The following is a 10,492-nucleotide window of genomic DNA, read 5'->3' on the forward strand; positions in this document are numbered from 1 at the left end:
TTTTTTTTTTTTTTTTTTTTCTTTTCGAGAAATTTAAATATGAACCGTTCGCCTACCACGTGGACGAATCATCACAAAACACGTCAGCGAAAATTCTGAATTAGTTGACAAAAAAAAAAGAAAATTTATTCCAATAACGCAATTATGTCTTCATTATACAAAAGTTTTGTTCTTGATCATACTACACACACAGCGAGAAACAAAGGAGATTTAAGGAGCTTCCATTGTGCTTTTAAGTGGATATTACTGTGTATCCAGTGCAAGATCACGCCATGTTTCAGCATCTGCTTGTTGAGTTTCCTGATCTGAAACAATCGAATTGGGAGGGATTACATTAGTTAAGCAGCTATATAGATGATCACAAAACTCAAAAACTCTCTTAAACAAAGTGGCTTATCTGTGGTTTCCTTGGATGACATTTTGAGATCTCAACATGGGTGTTTAACTATCTTAGATCACATATGCATCACTCGACACTAGTGTGAATTCAAAGCTAGCAGTTTTAAGAGACGACTAACTATGATCCAAAGACATTAGAGCTATCGAATCAGAAAGCTTGTATGTAAAGAAAAAAGCAGAACAAAGAGACATACTGGTTTCCTCAGTATCTTCAGTCCTAACAGCAAGCACTGGAGGCAATGGAAGATCTGCAACAATAACACCACAACAATCATCGATGAAATTGGATTTTGGGGGGGGAAATACAATGATCTTGAGGTATAACGTGCAAGGAAAAATAAGTTACCATCATCAGGTAAAGTGTCCCTCATCCACTCCTCGTCCACAATGTCTATCAGCATACCAAGACTTACTTCCGCCATGTTCAAAAACCCAAAGCTTTGAATCCTTCAAATTTTCTAAATAAAATCATTCAGTAAGCAACATATCTACTACAAGAAAGTAGTATTATTGAAGTACAAAGTCAATTGCTTTGCCTTTGTCCTTGTACAATAGCAAAACAATTGAACAGAACTGGGACTTTTGATAACCAGAATTCTGAATTTGGGGAAAGTGACAGTATCTAGAAGATAGAATACTGTTCAATAACCTATACATATGAAGAAATTGAAACAATCTACAGAGAGTTTCGCCGGAGATAGACAAAAATTAGGGTTCTATTTGAGTGATTTCGTCGAGCAGTTGGTGAACAATCTAGGAAAGAGACCGTATATGGAATCACAGACCAAAAAGTGAAACCCAATTCTTAATAAACAACACGATTCTCGAAGAAAAATCCTAACTTGAATGGAACTTAGTAAAGAGATTCACCTGGTAGAGAGACGAAGCACCCGTACTCCACTGAGAAAACTACAACCTTTTCAAGTTTTTACAAAAAAAGTCAGCTTTTTTTTTGGGTGCTAAAATATACTAAATTACGGTGAACCTTCTAGTTTAACTAGAGGTTTTCGAAAAGCTGATGAAAATTTCTAAGTTAGGGTAATCTCTTTATACGGTTCAGAGCTAAAAGCCCCCGGCCATAAACAGCGATCGACGACTACCCCTCCCCGCCGATTGCGTGCTTCATTCAGGTACTTCCTTCTTCTTCTTCTTCCCGTTCAGTTTGAGAATTTTTTTATGATAAAGTTGGTTACTTTAATTTGTTTCTTCGACCTAGTAAAGTAATTTTGCGATTTTCGTTTCATCCGTCGTGATTCTTGTGTAGCTAGTTATTGATGAAGTAGAAATTTGAGAACTTTATGTAGACTTCAAATTTGTGACATTTGGGATAATCTTCTAACACAGTGTACCAATTTCTTTTCATCAATGCATCAAAATCAGGTATCTCAAAGGAAGCAATGAGTTCTTCACCGTCCTTGGAGATATTAGGTATGAATCATTGAAACTCAATTTATAGTCTTGGTGTTATGTTTAAAATGTCTCTCTTATCTCTGAAGTCACTTTTTTTTTATCGCAGTTAGAGAAGCTGAAGGTTTCTCTGTGTGGAATGGTCCTCCATTCAGTAATAATCAGCCAACTCTCAAGCTTGAACGAGTTTCATGCTCCAACACCAAGTTCAGTGTTGATGGATCCAAGCTTATGGCGATGAAATCAGATGGGATCATCAGTATCTATAATTCCTCCAGCTTGACAGAAGTGCGGTCGTTCACTATAGCTAATGTTACGGCTGCTGAGCTATCTCCATGCGGGACTTATCTTCAGACTTTTCAAAAACCCACTACTCCTCAGGAGAAGAACGTCTCTGTTTGGAATATTGAGACTGGAGATCTGGCACATAGTCATTACCAAAAATCCATTACTAAAACCACATGGTAAGCAATTCTCAGTATGCTTGTATATAGATAATAGTCTTTGTGCTTATAATACTGCTTTTATGATACGCGGGCTGTTTCTGTGGTGCTATGTAGGCCATCAATTCGCTTCTGTCCTGATGAATCTTCCGCGTGCCGGTTAGCAACAAATGAGGTTCAGTTCTTTGACCCGAAAGATTTCTCGAAAGGAATAACATCCCGGATCAGAGTTCCTGGGGTTGCTGCATTTGAGCTTTCTAAAACGCCAGCTTCCCATGTTGCTGTGTTTGTTCCAGAATCAAAGGTGCTTTTCATTGCTTGGGCTAATGCATTCTGATTTTGAATAGTAAAAGAAACACCTTTTCTTCTAATATGCTAACTCTGTTGTTGTCTTCTCATTTGAAAGGTTGTCTTTTTACCATTCTGAAAGTTGTAGAGCAACATGTGTATAATTGTTTCCCCTGTGGACAAGCAACTCTGACATGTTAATTCTTACATGTATAGGGGAGTCCAGGCAGTGTCCAGATATTTGGATGTGGGCAAGATTTGCAGAGTCAGCCAAGTGCTCGACGTAGCTTTTTCCGATGTTCTTCTGTGCAGTTTAGTTGGAACCACGGTTCCACTGGACTCTTAGTGGTTGTACAATCAGATGTTGACAAGACCAACCAAAGTTATTATGGGGAAACAAAGCTACACTACCTTACAATAGATGGCACACATGAGGGCCTCGTTCCATTACGTAAGTCCTAAGCTTAATATATCTGCTGTTGTGATTGCTGGTGGTACTGAATACTGAATCTTTGGTGCTTTAACAGGTAAAGAAGGACCAGTTCATGATGTTCAGTGGTCTTTTTCTGGTTCAGAGTTTGCAGTTGTATATGGCTGTATCCTTTTTCCATCAGCTATAACGACTTATTTATAAGAGTTCGTTTAAAAATGTTTATCAGTTGACAGTTGACATGTTAATCTCCTTTTGTTCTTTGCTTTGCATCTATACGCTCTTTTGGGCATGGCTTTCTTCGAACATTGTTTTTCCTTTAACTGTGACTTCAGTTATGCCTGCTTGTGTGACAATCTTTGACAAGAATTGCAAACCCTTGATGGAACTTGGCGAAGGTCCTTATAACACTCTCCGATGGAACCCAAAAGGGAGAGGTATGATTCTCTTCCCTCTTTTCTTTGTCTCTTGTTTTTGTGTCTTTTTAAACAGAGAACTTATGTATACATGTTTTTGCAACAACTTCCAATCGATGTTCCACAGTTTTATGTGTGGCTGGATTCGGTAACTTGCCTGGTGATATGGTAAATAACGATTCCTTGTCTTCTTCATATTTTCACTTTTGGGGTGACAATTAGTCAGCAGTTCTCATTTTCCTTATTAAACAATTTTCTATAAATGGTGTTATATTTCAGGCATTCTGGGATGTTGTCAACAAGAAGCAGCTTGGAAGTAATAAAGCCGAGTGGTCTGTAACACATGAATGGTCTCCGGATGGGCATTATTTCTTGACTGCCTCAACAGCACCGAGACGTCAAATTGACAATGGGTATGTTAATACTTTTTGCCACATTATTGTCATTGAGTTTGGTTTCTTTTCCGAACAGAACGAGTGGTGAAATGAATACTGTGCATCAATTGTTTGTTTTCATTCCCGCATATCTTAATCTATGAATGTATGAACCAGCCACTGTTATATTTACTTTGTCAGAGATGGAATTTTTGTATTTTTCTCCTTAGTTTAAACTTATGTTCTATATCGTCGCTGTCTTGACTGAAGGATGAAAATCTTCAACTACGATGGAAAGCGTTATTTCAAAAAGGCGTTTGAGAAGCTGTATCAGGTATGTCTCTTCAACAGCTTTGAAAAAAAAATACATTAATTACCAATTGTCTTACTGGAGTGGTATGGTTATTTACCTACAGGCTGAATGGAAACCAGAGTCTCCGGACAGGTTCGGTGAGATCAGCGAACTTATCAAGTCAGTTGAATCATTGAAACTCGGCGAGGGAAAATCGCAAGGTCCTCATCTCTTTGTTTAAACACTTAAACCTGTCTCTGATTGTAAGAAAGTTTTGTGAACTTGTCATGTTCTTAAACGATTTCGACTGATCTATCTTAGGACAAGGATCAGGTCAGAAGAAAGCTATTGTTCCCAACACTATTGCAAAAAAGCCGGCTGCATATCAACCTCCTCATGCTAAGCACGCAGCTGCTATTCAAGCCGAGGTAACTCGACAACTTTTCTATAATCTCAAGTGATATCAAATTACTTATTATTAACCACACACAGTCATGATTCTGATTCATACTTGAATCAGAATACGCCTGTCCACAACCGGAACACCAATGGGATATTCACTGTTACTACCTTTTTTAATTGAACTTTTGGCGTCACATATCAAATATGTCTCTGATAGTTTCATTATTTGCAATTGCAGTTGCTTGGAGTAAACACAGCAGGGTAAGTCTCTTTATCTTAGAATACATACATACATAATCTGAGAAGCCGTCATGCATATATTGATAGATGCTCTGGTGTGTTAATGCAGAGAGATGAGCAAGAACGCTCTTAGAAACAAGAAGAAGAGGGAGAAGAAGAAAGCGGCCGAGGCTGCTGCTTCTGGAGCTAACAACGCATGACTGAATAAGTCCCACTCTTTGATATGAAACTTGAATGGAGATTACAGTTTTGGGATTCTCGGATGGTAATAAAGATTCTATAGATCAGTCAGAAAACGTTATGTGAACCTCTGTTTTTCCTTTTTACATTTTTCTTATCAGTTGTTAACCCGCCAAAATCAGAAGAAGCCTAAAGATTAAAGAAGAAAAATCCTATATTTTGTGAGGTGAAAACTAAGCGTCTCTGCTTCAAAACAAAAATTAACAATGTTTCATTATAAAGGAGGAAAATGAATGTTTTAGTTGACATTCATTTTGTAACTTAGTGAGTTTTATTTGTTATAAAGTGTTGTGTTATAAGTTATAAGTTATAACCAAAAAAAGCAGAATACTGTGTTGCACGTTTAGCAAACGATTATCACAATTTCATTTTTCGTGATGTTAAAACTGATTAATCTACTGTAAACCCGCATAGCTTCACTATTTTCCCAACTCTAGAAGATTCGTACTTGTTTATCTACTTGGCACACATGCATGTATAGTCAAACCGAACACATACACATAAATTAACACGTACATGACGACATGTATTATATATCCGGAACCTCAAGGTTCGTCCAAAACCTTACCAGGAGAAGATAAGAAAGCAGCACGAACACGAACTCTTAACAAAAACATTGTCGTTAGATGGTTAAGTAATTGCATGCAATTTCAAGCTACGTGTCCAGCTTAAGACACTCAAGTCTCACATCTGTCCCTTTTTACTTCGACTTTACTTCTTTTGGCTTCTTTTAAACTCTCTCTGTCTCTCTCTTTCTTCTTCACACTTTATTGTTTAATTTCGAGTGTTTAATTTAGACGATAATGGCAACATCAGCTCGTAGAGCGTATGGTTTCGGTAGAGCCGACGAGGCTACACCCCCTGACTCTATTCGAGCCACTTTAGCTGAGTTTCTCTCCACTTTTGTCTTCGTCTTTGCAGCTGAAGGCTCTATTCTCTCTCTCGGTTCGTGCATGCACCGTTCTGACTCTGTATTTTGAGTCGTTTCATATGTATTGTGACTTATATGAGTTGTGTCTTTATTTTTTCTTAGATAAGTTGTATTGGAACCACGCTGCTCATGCGGGAACCAACACGCCAGGAGGATTGGTTTTAGTGGCGTTGGCTCATGCGTTTGCTCTGTTCGCTGCGGTTTCAGCAGCGATCAATGTCTCTGGTGGACACGTAAACCCGGCAGTCACTTTTGGTGCTCTTATTGGAGGGAGAATTTCAGCGATTCGTGCCATCTACTACTGGATCGCTCAGCTTCTTGGAGCCATCCTCGCTTGTCTCTTGTTAAGACTCGCTACAAACGGCCTGGTAAACACTAAATAACATTCAAATATATGTGAGCTAGTATTTTGGCGTTGGCTTTAGGTTAGAAGTTAATTTCAACGAATAAGGACTCACATAGAGTTTGTGTTCATGCAGAGACCAGTTGGTTTCCGTGTAGCATCAGGTGTTGGAGTGGTTAATGGACTTGTTCTAGAGATCATTTTGACATTTGGCTTAGTCTACGTCGTGTATTCGACTTTGATTGATCCAAAACGTGGAAGCCTCGGGATCATAGCGCCGTTGGCAATCGGACTCATTGTTGGAGCAAACATCTTAGTGGGTGGACCATTCTCTGGTGCATCGATGAATCCAGCTAGAGCCTTTGGTCCAGCATTGGTGGGATGGAGGTGGCATGACCACTGGATCTATTGGGTCGGACCATTCATCGGTGGTGCCTTAGCCGCTCTTATATATGAGTACATGGTCATACCCACCGAACCACCTACCCACCACACACACCAGCCCTTGGCTCCTGAAGATTACTAGATGGAACTTTTTCTCATGTCACTGCTTTTGTTTGGTCTTTGGTCAAGCTTTCTTTGTGTGTATGAAATCACTTTGCATAGATACTTTGTTTTTATGCTGCTCTTTGTTTGTTGTAATAATAAGAATAAAGAATGATGATTTCGCAATACTCAGATCTTTTTACCAAACATATGAATTACAAGTACCAATATCCTATATAATCTAATCTATTGACTTTCTTCTTCTGTCTATCAGATTTTTTTTGGTCTGAAACCTGAAAAAAGAAAAAGAGCAAACAAAAAAAAGCTTCCTTCTTCTCTGTTTTGAACAATCTGTGTCAAGGTCCTCTCATCTTTTCAACAATCTGTCTACTTCTTTCCTCCACGTGACGTTTCTTCTCTTCGAACTTCTCTCCCACTTTCTTTCTGAAGTCGAACATCCTCGCCTTTGCTGCCCCCATTTTCTTTCCCTTTGAATTTGAATCATCCTCCTCGCTCGACATTGTAGACGACATCGACGGTGATTGGATACTGCGCGGCAGAATGTCTCCGGCATTGCCATTGCCTCCTCGTGCTACCGTATCCTGCTTTTCGCTGCTTTCGAGCAACGGAGTCTGGAGTTCGTCCAAGGACTTCTGACTCTCTATTGTCAGAGCTGTGGAATCAGCTGATGGTGCAGACACAGGTACTTCTTCCATTCTAGGCTTCTGGGGAACAACGTTGGCAGTTTTCTGTACTTGTTCAGGAGTCGGTGGCTTGTCAACTTTAGATTTCGCTTCTGCAGCTTCGTGATCACTGGTCGAGTCTTGATTCAGCCACATGAACGGAGCAATATTGCGTTCGATCCAATCATCTTTTTCAGCTGTCATCCAAGGAATGGTTACGCTTTCACAATTGGGGAGCACCATGACCTCTCGTATTGCCGTCTGCAGAATTTGTTTATATCTTATGGTTAGTTCAAATTCTTTCAGTAAAACAAAAAAAGACGCAACAGCTTTACCTTGAACCGGTTGACCAAGAACATAGCAACATGGCTGTTTGTGATTTTGTGTTCACCAACAGCAGAGGCAAGGTTGAATTCAATATCGGGCATGTTTGTGAAGCCAAACCACAGTTGATCAGATGGAGGCGGCTTCATGTGTACGCAGAGTGTCCCTCGAAGCGAAGACACCTCTATAGACAAAGTAATAGGGACCTGCAGTTTTACAAATGGAAATAGTCTTAAGTTACTACAAGAGGTAAGAAAAAGGTGGTCCTAATTCTGCTTTCGGTCCTATTAATCACACCACAATCCGTGGTCGTGAAGTTTGAGCGCAACAAGCAACGAAACTGTCTTCTAAACATAACAGAAAAACGAAGATCAACCTGGGAAACTTGTTCAGCGATATTCTTCAGAATAGACTTCCACTTGGATCCATTATTGGGAGCTGCTTTTGTACCTTTTAAACCCTTATATTCATCTGCACAAATAAAAAAACAATCTACTTTATAGTCCTTGGTCTAATGGCTTCTAAGCATTATGCAAGATCACACGCAAAATGATTAGATGAATACATAAGCCAATCAGCAAATGTTGTACTAACCAGCTTTATCGTTCCCACCATTTCTAACATCTTGTGCATCAACAATTCCTTCAGGGAGTAATTGCTTTTCAAAATCTGCAAGACCTTCAAGGAGACCAGGTGAAACATCCCCAGCAGAATTTGGCTGCAATTTTCCCTCAGCTATGCCTTTCTGCAGTTCTTCCTCTCGGGCATCAACCCGAGTTTCAACTTCAAGTCCCGCACCGCCAGTGTATTCAATATCTAGTTCGAACGCCCACACACCATTCATCTCCATTGGGAGAATTCTTGTACCGTGTATATAAGGTGGGAGGTTTCCAATGTGTACATCACAGCAGATTAATTCACCAATGTAGCTGGGAATTCTCATGTTGGCCATCACCCGCTGTTCAACCAAATGAAAGAGTTAGAAAAAAAATAAACGCAACCAAAATCCAGATTTAGTGAAGGCTTTCATATTCATGGAACACACCTGGATTCGTTCGCGAACTAAAGTCTTCAACACTGTGTTCTGTTTGACATCAAAGAACAGCCGGGAAATTAGTACGTTCAATGCCAATGTTCCTTCATCAAAAGACTTGTCTTCTGAATCTATATCCGATCCATGACTGCTATGGCTCCAAGAACGTGAGACAACTTGGACATCGGTTTCCTCAGGGATGTTATCTTGCATCTTTCTTGCTGGGGTGCTCTTTCCAGAGCTACCGGTAGATTGTGAATCTTGGTATGCGCGGGTTGAAGTCTTGTCTTCACGACCCGACGGGGGCATATTCACTTTAGGTGAGCACTTCTTAGAAAATTTCTTCCAGAACAAACGAACCTTTGATGAAGGACCATCCACTTTAATCCCTTTGTCCAATGACTCAAAACTAAAACCAGCTGATGGTTTCATAAAAGAAGGATATGCAGCATTAAGGGAAGCCAAATAGTATCGGAAATCGTCTTTCAGTTTGGTGGACCAAATGAACCTTTCCTGATTCTCGCAAGCAGCAAGACGAAGAGCCTTACACCATGACTCCTTCTCCCAAGAAGTCTCTAAGAAAATGTAAAACACTCGGTTTCCCTTGTACAAAACCGAACTTTTGCTTTCTACTTGTATAGGAAATCTTTTAGCCCTAACAAAAACACAAAACAAAAGGAAACTTAAGGACAATTTCGAAAATGGATTCGAAAAAAATAAACTTTTTCTTTTTTGACAATCTTACCATTTCCTAGTAGGTCCAGAGCCTGAAACAGCGTTAACAAAGCAACCTTTCAAAGTAATACAAGTCTGAGTGCCATCTGAATCTGACAAGATGAGCTTATGGTCTTTGATACGAGCAAATCTCCTAATTGGATGTACCTCCATGAGATCAACTCTCTTCTTCTTTTGCTCCTTTGGTAACTTCTCCTTCTTCATCCAATCCTTTACACTCTCATCCATTTCCATTATCCAGATCACTCCCTGAGATATAGGCATATAGATAAATGAAAATTAAACATCTTTCATCACAGAGATCTAAAAATAGCCACAATGATCAAAACAGTCACCAAACCACAAGATTCTAATTCCCCACTAAATCCGAAACTCACATTTTCTCTCAATTAAAAACTTCAAAATTAGGGATACTCAATCTTTAGTTATCAAACTAAATTAGGGTTTCGAATCCCAATGATCAATTGCGGAAAGCACAAAACTTTAGAACTGAAGAGGGTTCTAGTCACCTGTTTGCTGAGACTGAAATCAATGGACCGGCGAGGATCAAAGTTCTTGGAAGTTGGATCAGAACCAGAATTCGATTCATGTCGTTTATTACTCTTCCGATTCAAACGTTTCAGAACAAACAGAAACCCTATAACTTCCGCCGCAACGATCGCGAGAATCCCCAGTAAAAACCCGAACACGAACGCGAAACCCGCAAACGAAACCATTCTCCGGAGATGCTTCAAGTTTCTTTGATTTCGACCAGTTAGTGTCTCGATGGAGGGCAAATAGATTTCTTGTGAAAGAATCAAAAAGAGAAGAAGACGCGTAACGTTGTTGTTTAGTTCATTGTCACACTTTGAATGATGGTGGAGAAGAAGAAGAAGAAGAAGAAGGAAAGAATAGAGAGAGAAAGAGGGATGATTAATTTTGGTTTAATCTCTTCAAAATCAATTCGAAATTTTTCCAACCATATAATTTTCCCAAAAAGGAATTTTTTTTTTGTTTTGAACCAAATTAAAAAAAAAAAAAAAAAAA

General features: G+C 39.3%; 3 protein-coding genes and 1 long non-coding RNA gene across 4 annotated transcripts; 2 read left to right on the top strand and 2 right to left on the bottom strand.

The window, feature by feature from the left end:
* On the bottom strand, positions 110 to 1,363 carry LOC104712926. The gene is made up of 4 exons (XR_755558.2): positions 1,270 to 1,363; positions 746 to 857; positions 594 to 647; positions 110 to 305 (listed from the first exon to the last, which is right to left on the bottom strand). It is a non-coding gene; the product is annotated as an anaphase-promoting complex subunit 13 (long non-coding RNA).
* Positions 1,436 to 5,195, top strand: LOC104712927 (eukaryotic translation initiation factor 2A). Its single transcript, XM_010429924.2, has 14 exons — positions 1,436 to 1,529; positions 1,780 to 1,827; positions 1,916 to 2,270; positions 2,367 to 2,553; positions 2,754 to 2,988; positions 3,065 to 3,133; positions 3,303 to 3,404; positions 3,511 to 3,551; positions 3,663 to 3,796; positions 4,028 to 4,091; positions 4,174 to 4,270; positions 4,371 to 4,477; positions 4,690 to 4,712; positions 4,801 to 5,195. Exons 2-14 carry the CDS (start codon positions 1,797 to 1,799, stop codon positions 4,889 to 4,891), a joined length of 1,536 nt encoding a protein of 511 aa, XP_010428226.1. The 5' UTR covers positions 1,436 to 1,529; positions 1,780 to 1,796; the 3' UTR covers positions 4,892 to 5,195.
* On the top strand, positions 5,454 to 6,829 carry LOC104712929 (aquaporin TIP3-1). The gene is made up of 3 exons (XM_010429927.2): positions 5,454 to 5,876; positions 5,965 to 6,230; positions 6,342 to 6,829. Exons 1-3 carry the CDS (start codon positions 5,735 to 5,737, stop codon positions 6,729 to 6,731), a joined length of 798 nt encoding a protein of 265 aa, XP_010428229.1. The 5' UTR covers positions 5,454 to 5,734; the 3' UTR covers positions 6,732 to 6,829.
* Positions 6,757 to 10,457, bottom strand: LOC104712928 (testis-expressed sequence 2 protein). The gene is made up of 7 exons (XM_010429926.2): positions 9,976 to 10,457; positions 9,477 to 9,715; positions 8,744 to 9,386; positions 8,293 to 8,656; positions 8,075 to 8,169; positions 7,710 to 7,904; positions 6,757 to 7,635 (listed from the first exon to the last, which is right to left on the bottom strand). The coding sequence occupies exons 1-7, from the start codon at positions 10,180 to 10,182 to the stop codon at positions 7,048 to 7,050; spliced, it is 2,331 nt and encodes a 776-aa protein (XP_010428228.1). The 5' UTR covers positions 10,183 to 10,457; the 3' UTR covers positions 6,757 to 7,047.

Source organism: Camelina sativa, chromosome 9 (assembly GCF_000633955.1).
Source record: "Camelina sativa cultivar DH55 chromosome 9, Cs, whole genome shotgun sequence".
Taxonomy (NCBI): domain Eukaryota; kingdom Viridiplantae; phylum Streptophyta; class Magnoliopsida; order Brassicales; family Brassicaceae; genus Camelina; species Camelina sativa.